The following is a 13,327-nucleotide window of genomic DNA, read 5'->3' as shown; positions in this document are numbered from 1 at the left end:
GTGCCCGGTGTTCGAAGAGGGGCGGACTGAGCAGACGCCGCCCTCCGCAGCCCAACCCGGGAAAGCACCCCAGGCCCGGCCCGGTCCTACCGTGATGCGGTGCCAGCGGCTCTTCCGAGCTTCGCATTCACGATGTTGGCCGCTCGGGCCAGCAACCCACTTCCAGAAACTGAACGCGGGCGGGGCGCTCACGGAGGGAGGCCCCCCCCCCCCCGCTCCCCGTCTCCCCGGCGCCCCGCTCACCGTCTCCCCGGGCAGCGGCTTCAGCTGGCTCTCGGCCGCGGCCATCTTGGCGTCCGTCAGCTCGCTCTTGAGTGTCTGCACGGTGCTCAGAGCCGAGTCGATCTCCATGGGGCCGCAGGCTTCGTGGGCCTGCCGGCAGAGTGGGGGACATGTGCACAGGCCCTGGGAGAGCGCGGCCCGGGCGCTGCCACGTGCAGGCCCTTTCTGGAAGCACCTGGGGCTATTGGGCTCCAGCCGAGGGGGGCAGGGTAGTAAGCATCTCCCCAGGGCAGAGCTCATCCTCCGTCAGAACCGCAGCCCTCACTCCCTTAAATAGTAAGTTATGTATACCTCTAACTGGATACACTTACAGTCTCCTTGAAGCTGTTGTTTGTTTGTTAACCCTCACCTAAGGATATTTTGCACTGACTTTTAGAGAGAGTTGGAGAGAGGGAGGGAGAGGGAGAAACATTGATGTGAGAGAGAGACGCATCGATTGGCGATATTAGCTGCATGGGCCCTGACTGGGGCCAGGGATCAATCCTGCAACCCAGGTACATGCCCTGGACCAGGAATTGAATCCACAATCCTTCTGGGCAAGGGCCAATGCTCTAACCACTGAGCACTCCGGCCAGGGCTTGAAGCTGTTTTTATCTGAAATGCATTTGCCTCTCAGACTAAGAGGAGCCTTATTCACTGTGTCTGGTTCTAGAGACAGGGCACTTAGCATGAGGCCTGCACAGGGAGGGAGGGAGGCAGGCAGGCAGGCAGGCAGGCAGGCAGGCAGGCAGGAAGGAAGGAAGGAAGGAACCCTGGGGCTAAGGCTTTATCAGCCTCATTGGTTCTCTACACATTTCTAGATTATAAACCATCATCCCTTTTATACTGAAGACCATGAAAGATTCTTTTCCTTAGTAATTTGTTTTAAGAAAATTATATTCTCTTTAACTATATATATGTTTTTATTGATATTTGTAGAGATGAAGGAAAAGAGAGGGAGAGAGAGAGAAAAACATCGATGATAAAGAAATATCAATGATAAAGAAATATTGATTGGCTGCCTCCTGCACATCCCCCACTGGGGATTGAGCCCATAACCTGGGCATGTGCCCTGACTGGGAATCAAACCTGGTGACCTCTTGGTGCAAGGGATGACACTCAATCCACTCAGCCACACCAGCCGGGCAGAAAACTTTATTCTCTTTATCATTTAAAATACTGGTCTCCATATATGTTGATCACCCCCTCCATACACATATGTTAATAAATTATACACATGTATAATTATAGAGCAGAGTATTAAATACTAGTAAATCTTAATTTCTTTCCTTTCCTTTTTTAGGTAATACTAACAACAGCAGCAACAAATACTAACTGCTTGATTTCTAAGTGCCGGTGTTACACAGTGAGGAAACTGGGCAAAGAGGAATTAACTAGCTTGCTTAGGTACGATATTAGTCAACGGCAAGGCCAGAGTTTGAAGGCAGGTAGTCTGATTCCAGAGCTGACATTCTTCACCTTTACACTACACGAAACACATTGGCCAGCTCTCAGTGTCCTCCTGGACGAGGGGCCACCTGGCGTGAATCGCACTCTGAGGATCACTGCTCCAGAGCAGTCGTTTGAGGCGGATGTGTTTCTGAGACTCACTGGAGAAACCTGCTAAAATTCAGATGTTCAGGCTCTACGTCCGGAGATTCTGATTTGGCTGTGCAGAGAGAGGCGAGGCCCAGGACCCTGCTTTGTAAGTGCCCCCCGCTGGCCCTAGCACAAATGGCCTTTTGACCTCTCCTAGAGAAACACAGCCCAAAGTACTTTTTATGAGATATAATCAAAAGCTCTGGATATTTCTCTTTGGTGATGTAGTGCACTGTTTATATTAAGAATTCAAACCAGCTTCTATCCTTCTTCCTTTGCTCCTGGACGAGGCTGTCTGTTTCTATAAAGGGATTGTTACAGTGGGAAAAATGAATTCCTGCCAGAATGTCTTGCTAATGCGACATCAAACAGTATAGTAATGAGGCCTTCTGGTAATAAATAAGTTCCAGAGACAGAAACTCATTAATCCCTAATTCTGTTTGATTGAGGACCTTGTTAAGGTGAATGCTCCCATTTAAGATATGAAAGGCTTTCAGGGCAAAAAAGATAATATAAATGTCCCACCCCCTAATAGGTTTGCTTCCTAAACACTTTGTTATCAAGTTCACAAGATGATAGCTGGAAGATATGATCACTTTGGCCCACAATTTACCTGGCACCAAGAAACTGACGGCTACCAGTCTCCTCTAAGTCTCTGAACAACAGACCACAGCTTGTCCAGGGAGTGGGGGAGGGGGAAGTGTGCAATGTAAAGTAGTTTAACAAAAGTCATCCGTAACCAGAAGGTGATAAATAAGTTTGGAGATTTTGGCTAAAAGTGGTAAAAGCCAATGAACATGTAGGGCATCTTGAATGATCGTGCAAATAGAACAGACAAGAAACACGCCCAGTAGTGCTCAGGCTCGGGGTACCACTCAGGTTACACGAGCAGAATGAATTGAAAGCTCCATCCCCAACAAGCTAACTGCCGTGACAAGGAGTCGCTTGCCTTCTGCGAGGCGGTACGCAGCTCCGCCAAGCTGGTGGCGAGGTTCTTGGCACACTGGCTCAGCTGCATGGCTGCAGCCTGGTCGCTCACTGTGGGCACTGCGGCTTTGGCAGAGGACACCATCTTGCTTCCAGGCTGTAGAGAGACCAGCAGAAAGTAAGACAGCTCCTGGGCAGATGAGTAACAGTTGACCCAAACGGCAAGGCCACCATATCAGCCGGAACTTCCTTTCCCTAAAACAAGGCATATTAAAACCATTTACACTCTCCCTGAAAATTCCCACCCCAAATCAGATATTCACTCTAGGATGGTACATTCGAGGAATGTTAAAAAAAAATAAATAAATAAAAGGATGTGTCATTGGGGAAGGGGCAAAATTGAGAATAGTGGCTTGAAATTCTCATTTAAAACAGATTTCAAAGAGAGTTTCTTATTCAATATGATTCTTTGCATTCCTTAGAATAGCTCTTTAATTATGCCTGAAGTATATCCAAAAGACTGTTTTTTAAAAATATAGGCAGACAAAAATAAAACAAATAAAATGAGCTATTTTATTTCTCACTACCCAGGAGAAATTCATCATGCATAAAATGTCTGTGTTCATGTACATATATTTTCAAAAATAAGGTCATACTATGTATTCTATTTTCAAACTCCTTGTTTTACACATTCTATCTTTTAAATAGCTATATAGTATTACATTGTATATATCTATTAATATTTTTCAATCTTGTATAGTTGGGCATGTTTTCATTTTTCCAATATAATAAACAATGGTATGATAAACACCTTTGTAGCTAAAATGTGGTATATGTACATAATTTTTAAAACATATTTTGAAAAGTACAATTTCTAGAACAAAGAGAATACATACTTTTCGGGGTTTCAATATGCAGGCTATACAACTGTTCTTAGTACAGTTGTAACAAATCTAAGTGTCAGTTCATAAATATTAATGATAAAAGTTAATGTTTTTAGTATTTAAAGAATTCATGAGAATTTAAGAAAAACCAGCATGAGTGTTCAAAAAGCATGAATAAACAAATTCATGTAATAAAACAAATAACTGAAATAAGAAAAATGTGTAACATTGTGAAAAACAAAGAAATGCAAAATCAAACAATAAGAACTTTACGAAGCAAACTGGTAAACATATATTTTTTAAAAATCAACTGAAGTTATTGGGATGACATTGGTTAATAAAATTATATAGTTTTCAGGTGTACAATTCTGGGTGTACATCATCTGTACATTGTATTGTGTGTGTATTTACCTCAAGTAAAATAAAAACATATTTTTTAAATGCTTAATTCCCCAACTTGGAAAACATGTATTATAAAGTGTGCTCCATATACGGTTAGGTGTAAATTTAGATTCACTCAGCCTTCTGGAAGGGCGTTTATAAGAATGTTTAAGATGTAAAAAAATAAAAAAATTTTTTGTTAATCCTCACCAGAGAATATTTTTCCATTGATGTTTTTAGATAGAGTGGAAGGGAGAGCCAGAGAGAGGGAGGGAGGGAGGAAAGGGGGGAAGAAAGAGAGGGAGAGAAAGAGAGGGAGACAGATATCAATTTTTTTTTTTTTTATCCTCACCCGAGGACATTTTTCCATTTTTTACTCAGATAGAGCGGGAAGGAGAGAGAGGAAGAGAGAGAAACATCGACGTGAAAGGGACACATCGAGTGGCCGCCACCCACACGAACCAACCAGGGCCGGGGACAAACCGCAGCCAAGGTACATGCCCCTAGCGGGAACCGAACCCGGGTCTCTGCGGACCGCAGGCTGACGCTCTAACCGCTGAGCCAAACCGGCCAGGGCGGGAGACAGATATCAATGTGAAAAGACACATCATTTGATTGCCTCCCACAAAACCCTGACCAGGGCTGGGATCAAACCTGCAACCCAGGTACATGCCCTTGACTAGAATCGAACCCAAGACCCTTCAGTCCAAGAGCTGATGCTCTAACCTCTGAGCCAAACTGGCCAGGGCTAAAAAGTAACAACTGTTTGATCTGCCAATTCCATTTGTATTAATTTCTAACTCTGCCTTATTCTTGTAAAGACCTAATGGGTTGACAATAGCAAAATTAAAAAAACAACAACAAAAGAAAAAGGAAGACAAGGGCAGGGACAGAGTAGACCCTGGAACACGTCTACACTGCTTTGTCACTGTCCCCTGCAGTCCTGCCAGCAGTGGGGACGACACAACCAGCCCCAGGCCCTCCGACCACCTACAGGAAAAGAGAAACACTATGTCTGCGCCACAGTTCTCCATGTCCCGAAGATACAAAGAAGCTGCTTGCAATCCTATTTCTAGAAATTTACTCTAAGGAAATGATTCAAGAGGGGTAAAGGATTTGAGCACACATAAAGACTTTCATCCTATCACAGGTTTATGATGGCAAATAACTGAAAACAATCTATATGTTCAATGTTAAACACTGTGTATAGCCAGATGATAGAATAGTATTCAAAATCATAAATGCTAATATAATTATTAACATGAAAAACACAGTCTATATACGACGAATTTCAATTAAACATATATACATACATATGCATGTGTATGTGTAATTAAAATAAGAGGAAACACCACACTTTTCATCTTCGGTCTTTGCATGTGGGATCTAAAACCCTTGAAAAATTAACCAAATGGATGTAACAACGGGTCCTGTAACTATAGGTTCAACTAGACAGGGCCAAGGAGAGAACTGCCCAATCACATGGGCTGTTGATGAGGCACAAGGAGACAGAAAGTGCTGAGAGATTTGAATACAAGAAGTATGTAAAAAGGGAGTTTTCCCACAACTTAATATTTTCATTTTATTTAATTGTCCTTAAAATAAATACGCCTTCCACCCACAAAGATGACAATACTTATTCATTCCACAGCTGCCATAAGGAACCGTCCTACCTTTGAAGAACATGTGCTCACGGTTTCTTGTCTCCCAGGCCAAGAATAACAGCATTACACACTCTGGAAACTAGAAAACCCGAAGCAACACCCAGGACTAGGCTGTTCATCAAACGTGCAACTTATTACATGTTTTATCTCACAGAAGAGAAATAAAGGGATACTCCCAAGAGCCATGGAGTCTGTGCCATCTCCCAGGGCAACCTCCCAACACATGAGCATTTGGCTTTGCCAAACTGAATCTACCTCTCCTGAAACTGCAGCTGTAGAGAGGAGGTCTTTGAGGTCTGCTTACTGCAGACTTTGCTATGCCTGTGAATTCCTTATTTCCTCTCCTTAAGGACAGAGGCATCCCCTGCCCAGTGGGGGGTGGGTTTAGGTACAATCAAGGTGAATGATTCTCTGTTACCTGGAGGAAGTTCTGGCTGGAGATGATGAGAGCCAGCTGGGCACTGAGGTCATCTGCTTGGGCTTGGCTCCCTCTCACCCCCTGGACCAGCTGAGGGATGTGATCAGCCACAGCCTACAGGAAGCAGGAAAATTAAAACTGAGCACACCTCACATGGTGAATTACCAAAGCCGGGTGGAAAACAGGCCAAGTGATAAGTGTTTTTTGGAAGTGTCATCGCTCCTAGAAGATGCCTGTCCCAAACCTTGGGTTGACACAGCACCTTCAGCCAGCTGGATCCGCACCAACACTGGATCCTAACACAGAACCTCTGGGTACCCTTTCCCACACATGCTCTGTCTACCCTGCCATCCCAAGGTCCCAATACATTCAGCACGAGATGATTCTACACAATGAGGCCTTAAAAGAATGTCCCCGGTTCCGATCGACACTTCCCTGGCTCATTAGAGTTGAAAACTAAGACTCAAACACTATACAGTTTGCTAGTGGATAAACTCAGGTCCCGCAGTCACATGATCAGAAGAAAGTGCGAAGCACCGAGCCTCCAGCATCCCTCAGAGCCTCTATTTCTTACTTTGCAGGTATACATTCTGTCCATCAGCTTCCATATTGCCACGGCTCCTCTTCCCCTGTTCTTTCTCATTTCTCAAACTGCCCAGGGTAGAGGAGGGAGACACAGCAGCTGAGGTGAGATTGCTTTAACGTGACCAGCTCCCACAGTGACCTGGGCCACTGCCTTGTCCTCCCACATTTCCCCTCTGTGCCCGCGCCCCTTCTGACTGACCAGGCCCTCAGGGGTCAGCACAGTGGCTGTCACTCCTGATGAGGATTCCAAGTGACATGCCTTCTTCGGGAACCCACTCCAGCGAGTATTAAAAAATATCTCCATGAGACTTTTCTCAGGCCCTCTCCAGGAGTGCTGGCTCCCTGGCTCCAGTCACTCGGTCCCCTCTCCCCCTCCCCGATAAACAGTTACGCTCTCATTTCCTGACGGTGACACCCAGAGGCCGTGTACGTTCAGCCTCTTCAAAAGAGTGGAGGGGGGGGAGGGTTCATACTGGAGTATTTCCCTGGACGCCAGCAGCATGTGCTCCCTGAGAAGGGGATGTACTATTTCCCACCCCTGCTGGTCGCTGTATCGAGTCCCTAACAGTAAATAAATTCCCTTCCCACAGGGACCTGGCTCAGGAAAACCCCTTCTTTGTGCATACAGTCTGGAGGACAGGGCCCGTTGCACCCCGAGACTTTTCCACTAGAGCACATGCGATCCTCGACAGGGGGACTGGCCTCGGAGAGCCCCGGATCAGGACTGGGAGGGCCAGGGTGGTTCCCCTCAGAAGAGCCATTTGGAGGCAGGCGGGGCAGAATCTTTCCGTGTGAATGGTTTCACAGAGGAGACTCTTTAAAGGGGAGAGGGCAGTTAGCTCTCAGCGCCCCAGCTCGGTCCAGGGTGCCCCTCAGCCAGCGCCCACGCTCACTGCGGGTTTCGGGAGATCCAGTCAGACGCATCGCCGGCCCGGGGGCATGGCTACGCAATTAGATTTTGTGTCTGGCACGGTTCAGGGGTCTCCTTGGCAAGTCGACACCCTGGGTCCTCAGAGAAGGCAACAAAGGTGTGTACTGGGCCCTTTGTGGAACATGGGCAAAACGTGCCCGCAAGGCCCAGCTGCCGGGACAAACAGAACAGCAGCGCCGACGCACACTGTGGCAGAGGCCAGGGGTGAAACGGCCCTCGGGGTGCGCTCAGTGCCGAGCACTGCAGGCTAACGCGGGGGCCGCCTCTCCAAGGCACTCTGGACATTCCATGCTTCCTCACTATTTCAGGGCCCAAAATGGCCTCGTCGTTGATCCTCCTTGCTTCAGGCTCTCGAAAAGAAAGTCTAGACAAACAAAAGACGATGCTGGAAAAAACATCCTCTCCCTTCACACAGGCCACCCACTTAACAGACAAAAAACAGACATGTGTGTGTGTGAACACCTGGAACATGGGAGCCGGAACAAACTGGATTAGGGGCCTGGATGATCAGACCTAACCGAATTACCAGGCACTCGGCGTTCTAATGCTATCAGGGATTTTCCCTGCAGCAGACCGGGCCCGCCGGCAGCCCAAACCTCACCTTGCAGCTCTGCACCAGCTGCTGCTGGGCCGCCGGGTTCTTGTTGGACACGGCCGCATTCTGCGAGGCCGCGATGGTCTGCGTGGCCGCGGCTGCCGCCTGCTTTGCCGCAACCTGGGGAGCAGAGGGAGAGGAGGCAGGCCAGGGTTTGAGAGTGCCACCACGCACACGCACACTAACGTATGCCCCTTCACTGGGCAGTTGCACATGCAAGAACGGGAACTCCAGGCACAGACTCTGCTTTTAAATAGCACCAACGATCCTGACCTAACAGTGCTGTTAACTTCTTTCGGTTTATGCTCCCTGGGACAGTAAGAAAGACAAGCACGCTTGAAAGCTCAAGGTCCATTGCTCACTTGTCTTCCTCAAAATGACCAGGGACAATTCCAAGACCATGATGACAATGATCAGCAGCATCAAGTCTACATGTTTGGGGAGGGGGGGGTTTTCCCACAACAGCGCAAGCTGCTCTTTGGGTTCAGCACAAACCTGGTGCTCATGACTCCTGGCCACCCCTGGGGAGCCTCGGCCCAGAACGACCCAGGCTTTCCTGGTGAAGGCCCGTTTTATTCCAGAACCCAGGACTACACACAGAGGGATTACATACTAGAAGGCAGGTGTTTGGCCTCCATCCTCCCAAATTTTAGTGTAAGAGCCTTCCTCATACAATTGTGAGAGAGATTTATTTTCTTACAAAGCTTGTGCCTATTACTATTTTATATTTTTAGAATAAGTAAATGTTCTGGGAAACGACAGAATATTTCTTATTACTCCCTCCCAGACCTCTCTAACCAAGCTTAATCCCCATGTCTGGTCTTCCAAACTTCGTATTTTCTGTTGGGAGCCTTGAAAGAATCACTGCCGCTAACAAAATATATACATTTTTTAGCTAAAAATTCTTCCTGAGTGTGGACATCCTTTAACACCAGGGGAAAAAAACAAACAAACCCTGGACCCTCTTGAAAAAAATTTTTTTTGAATTCCATTCAGGAATGCTAATCTCAGAAAAGATTTTGGCTTTCCGAAACCATGAAGCAACTTTTCAAATGGTGTCAATGTGCCTGAACCATTGCACTTAAATGCACAATGTACCTAAACTAATATTTCAAATTGTTCTCAGCACCTAAACCATTAAACTACATCACTAATGTTGATTTAGCTTCTGGTCTATGGGCTTTGCCTTATCAATCTGATTATTCCTTCAAATCACTCTTTGCCATGTAAAATGAACATGCAGAAAATCGGCCTCTGTACTGACCTCCAATCGGTTGACAATTTTTTTCTTAATAGCATTCTGGGCAGCGGCGTTGGTGGCCACCCGGAGGCCTTCTGCAGCTTCCCTCAGTCTTTGCTGCTGGTCCTCGTTCTCAGGGTTGGCTGCAGCCCCCTGCGCAAGTGAAAACAGAGATTCTTATGCCACAGACAGTAAATGTACGCCTCCAATTTTGCTTTTTCCAAATAATACAAAGTATCTGGAAGAGAGAGACAAATGCTTCAAGCAATGTCTTTATCATAAACATGTTTCCTGTCAACAACAAAAAAGTACCCCCCAGGGGATGTTTCAAAACTGCACTGCCAAGCAGTAGAAATCCAATGGTGACAATTAAACATGTGAGGTCATAGCCTTGGTTGTCCATAGTGCGTTCCGAAATCCATGATTTGAAAGATGTTAAGATACATCTCCCCTACTGTGCCATATTTTGTTTATCCATTCATCAGTCGACAGGAATTTGTGTTGTTTCCATTTTTGGCTATAATAAATAATGCTGTTATAAACAAAAAAAAAAAAAAAAAGATACATCTCCCCTGCCCATCTCTCTCAGAGAGAACATTATTTTAATGGGCGTGTCAGACACGTCACTGCTGGAAGACGCGCTGGTCCGGTAGCACTGGGACGTGAACGGGCTGAGATTACAGTGTAACACAAGCAGACGGTGGGGTGGGGGTGGGGGGCAGGAATGTCATCCAAAAGACGGTAAGGAAATATTGTTCTTCAAGGACCATGTCTAGAGATTGCATTCCTAGAGAGCCTGCGTTGGAAAGCAGAACGGGTACCCGACTGTACTGAACTAACGGTCACTGAATTAAAGGAAGAAATCCAACGCCCCCTCCCTGCAGGGAGAGAGGAAGTGTCCCGCACAGCATGCACACCTCCTGGGTGTAACTCCATGGCCCTTTACTGCACTGCTGCAGGTTAAAGTGTCCACTGGGACCCCAAGTGGATTTTAATTAGATTGGTGGGAAAGGCTAAAGGTGGTGCAGGGAGAGGCTATAACTTTACTGGACAGTAATTCGGCAAAGGCTCTGAGCACATCCAGGCTTCCACTCCCACCTGCAGTAGAAGCAGCACTCAAGAACTGTCTCACAGGCCTGCATGTTCTGTGATCAGTGCATGATGTATACAGATGAACACGTTTCTTTCCACTGACACTTTAGGGTAGTAATATTTGCTCACAAGTCAGAGGAGAGAAATATGCCAGTTATAAAAAAAATCAATGATCTGAACATCTACACTTTTCAAATGGCTAAGTTTTCCAAATTTACCAATTTATCAGAATTGGTTTCCTTGAACTCTTTATAAAAGTTATAGAAATTCATACTGGGTGGAATTGTTTTAAAAACTGTGACAAATGTTTTGGCAATCCTCATGAATAGAATCAGACTCTTCTATTCTTTTTTCTTTAATCCTCACCTGAGGACATGTTCACTGATTTTTAGAAGTGGGGGGAGACAGAGAGAGAGGGAGGGAAAGACGGAGGGAGAGAGAGAAAGAGAGGGAGAGAAAGAAAGGGAGAGGAAGGGAGGAAGAGGAAGGGAGGGAGAGGAAGGAAGGGAGGGGGGGGGGAGAGAGAGAGAAAGAAATTGATTGGCTGTTTCCCCATATGCTGCCTGACCAGGTATTGAACCCACAACCTAGGTATGTGCCCTGACCAGGAACCAAACCTGCGACCTCTTGGTACATAGGGCGATCCTCCACCTGGCCAGGGCTACAATCTTCTATTCTTTAAAACCTTATACTTTTAGTAGTCTTGATTTTGTGTTTCTAGCAACTAAAAAAACATGTGTTTGCATTTCATATGTGAAAGGATTATCTGGGCTACTTTTCGTCTTCTTCCTCAAGCGTATGAAAGTCATTTTATTTTTCTGGTCATCAGGCATTTTTAAGCTGCTACTTCATCAATGCCCGGAGGGGCACACAAGCTTTAATTTTATATTTTGAGCAGCAGGAAACCACATTTCTGCACTTTACACTGATGTGGGTGATCGGATCCTTCCTTAGCAGTCTTTTTTTTTTTTTTTATTAAATTAGGACTTCTGTGTTCAACAGACAGGATGAACTATTCCAAACAATGCACGTAATGACGTACTACTGCGGAACAGAACAACACCAAGGTTACCCAGAGCCACGTAACTCAGAGGTGGCGTGGAGGATGAGCCAAGCTAAGGCGGCTTTGCTGCGGGGACAGCCGCTCAGCGCTTCCTGCGCTTCCTTAGCAGACTTTATCTGATGACGGTGTATCAGACATGGGATACTAATCTTGGCCTGACATCTTAGTTACTAATGATAAAATATATATTTTTCTGCATGTTAAATTCATTCTTTGTTAGTATAAACCATTGTGTGTACTTTAGCTTGCAACAAAATTCAGGAAATTAAAATATTGCCATAAAGACAAAGTAACTTTTAACTAAAAGTTAAAATAATTTACAAAAGCACTCAGTGGTGTCTCATATAATAAATATAATCAGAAATAACATAAAAGAGATAAGGGTTTAACAACCCGTATGTTCACTGATGGTCTGGGAGCACTGCACATCTAGAACCATGTGTCCACTGGGCCTGGCGGGGCCCGGTCATGTGATGGTAGGCTTACTCTTTTTGAGTTTTAATTTTCTCATTTGTAAAGTAGGGGATTGATTAGTTTTTCCACTAAGGTTCTTTCCAGTCTAGCAAGTAATTTTTGTGTGAACACGAGTGTTTGCTTGAAATAGCTTTGTTGAGACTTGGGGTGGGGGGTGGGGTGGGGAGGTAAAGAAAAAGAAAACTAGTAAAAACCATAAAGAAATTCACTATAACACAAAATACAATGTGCATTTTTGCTGAAAGGGGTGGTCAAAAGCAGAGCTTCTCAGCTGAAACAGCTGTCAGAGGACGGGGTTAGGAGCTCGGACCCAGCTCCTCCCTGGGCTTCTCTTCAACCCTACCCATGATGTATCTCAAAGAACTCAGGCCCTCGGGTGATACAGCAGTGCGTCTACAAGGCTCACTTCATGTCACAGTACTTTTTTTTTTTAATATATTTTTTCTTTATTGATTTTAGAGAGAGAGGAAAGGAGAGGGAGAGCTAGAAACATCAATGAGAGAACACTGACTGGACGCCTCCTGCACGCCCCCCACTGGGGATCGGGCCCACAGCCTGGGCATGTGTTCCGACCAGGAATTGAACCTGCGACCTCCTGATGCACGGGTTGGCGCTCAACCACTGAGCTACACGGGCCGGACTCACAACACATTTTAAGTGAAGTCATTCACATGCTTGGTTGAGATATACTCCTATTGTGTTGGAGGCCAGGGAGACAGGGTAAGATGTGGGGATGTTTAATGAATTTTAAACTCACAGAAATACATTAAACATGTTATTTTGGGGGTGCAAAGTAGAAAGTGATTTTTATTTTCTTATTTATACTTATCTGCATTTTCTACAAATTCCCCAAGAAACTATGTGCTAGTTGCATAATAAAAACAAAATAGAAAAATATAGCCTATCCGCTTCAGACAGTTCTCACCTCGAGGTGGGCAACAGACTCTCCCGTGGAACTTACACAGGGTATTTGGGGTGGGACTGAGGCAGGTGCAGTTTGGTCTACTTCATAGGGAAACAGACCCCCTGGGTTAAGAACTACGGGCTCCTAGAAGCATCATATTGCTTTGCTATCAAACAGCACAAAGCTGGCTCTGAATTCTTCATTCAAACTCTTCTCTAGTATATTAAATTGCTACTTCAATTTGAAGAACAGCGAGGCAGGCAGCACTCCACTATGCAAATCTTGGTCAGAGTCTAGCTGAGAAGTCAA

The 13,327-nt window shown here is 45.6% G+C and overlaps 1 protein-coding gene across 1 annotated transcript in view; it reads right to left on the bottom strand.

Annotated features, from left to right (window-relative positions):
• The window catches only part of TLN2 (talin 2), a 242,140-nt gene that overhangs the window by 117,558 nt on the left and 111,255 nt on the right, over positions 1-13,327 (bottom strand). Inside the window, exons 21-25 of the mRNA XM_036268699.1 lie at positions 9,510-9,638; positions 8,252-8,365; positions 6,135-6,248; positions 2,810-2,944; positions 244-372 (exon numbers count right to left, since the gene is read on the bottom strand). Coding sequence (XP_036124592.1) covers positions 244-372; positions 2,810-2,944; positions 6,135-6,248; positions 8,252-8,365; positions 9,510-9,638 — 621 coding nt within the window. The remainder of the gene's footprint in view (positions 1-243; positions 373-2,809; positions 2,945-6,134; positions 6,249-8,251; positions 8,366-9,509; positions 9,639-13,327) is intronic.

Source organism: Molossus molossus, unplaced genomic scaffold (genome assembly GCF_014108415.1).
Source record: "Molossus molossus isolate mMolMol1 unplaced genomic scaffold, mMolMol1.p scaffold_m16_p_1, whole genome shotgun sequence".
Lineage (NCBI taxonomy): Eukaryota > Metazoa > Chordata > Mammalia > Chiroptera > Molossidae > Molossus > Molossus molossus.
Note: the sequence above shows the minus strand (reverse complement) of the source record. Positions and strands in the feature narration are given on the sequence as shown.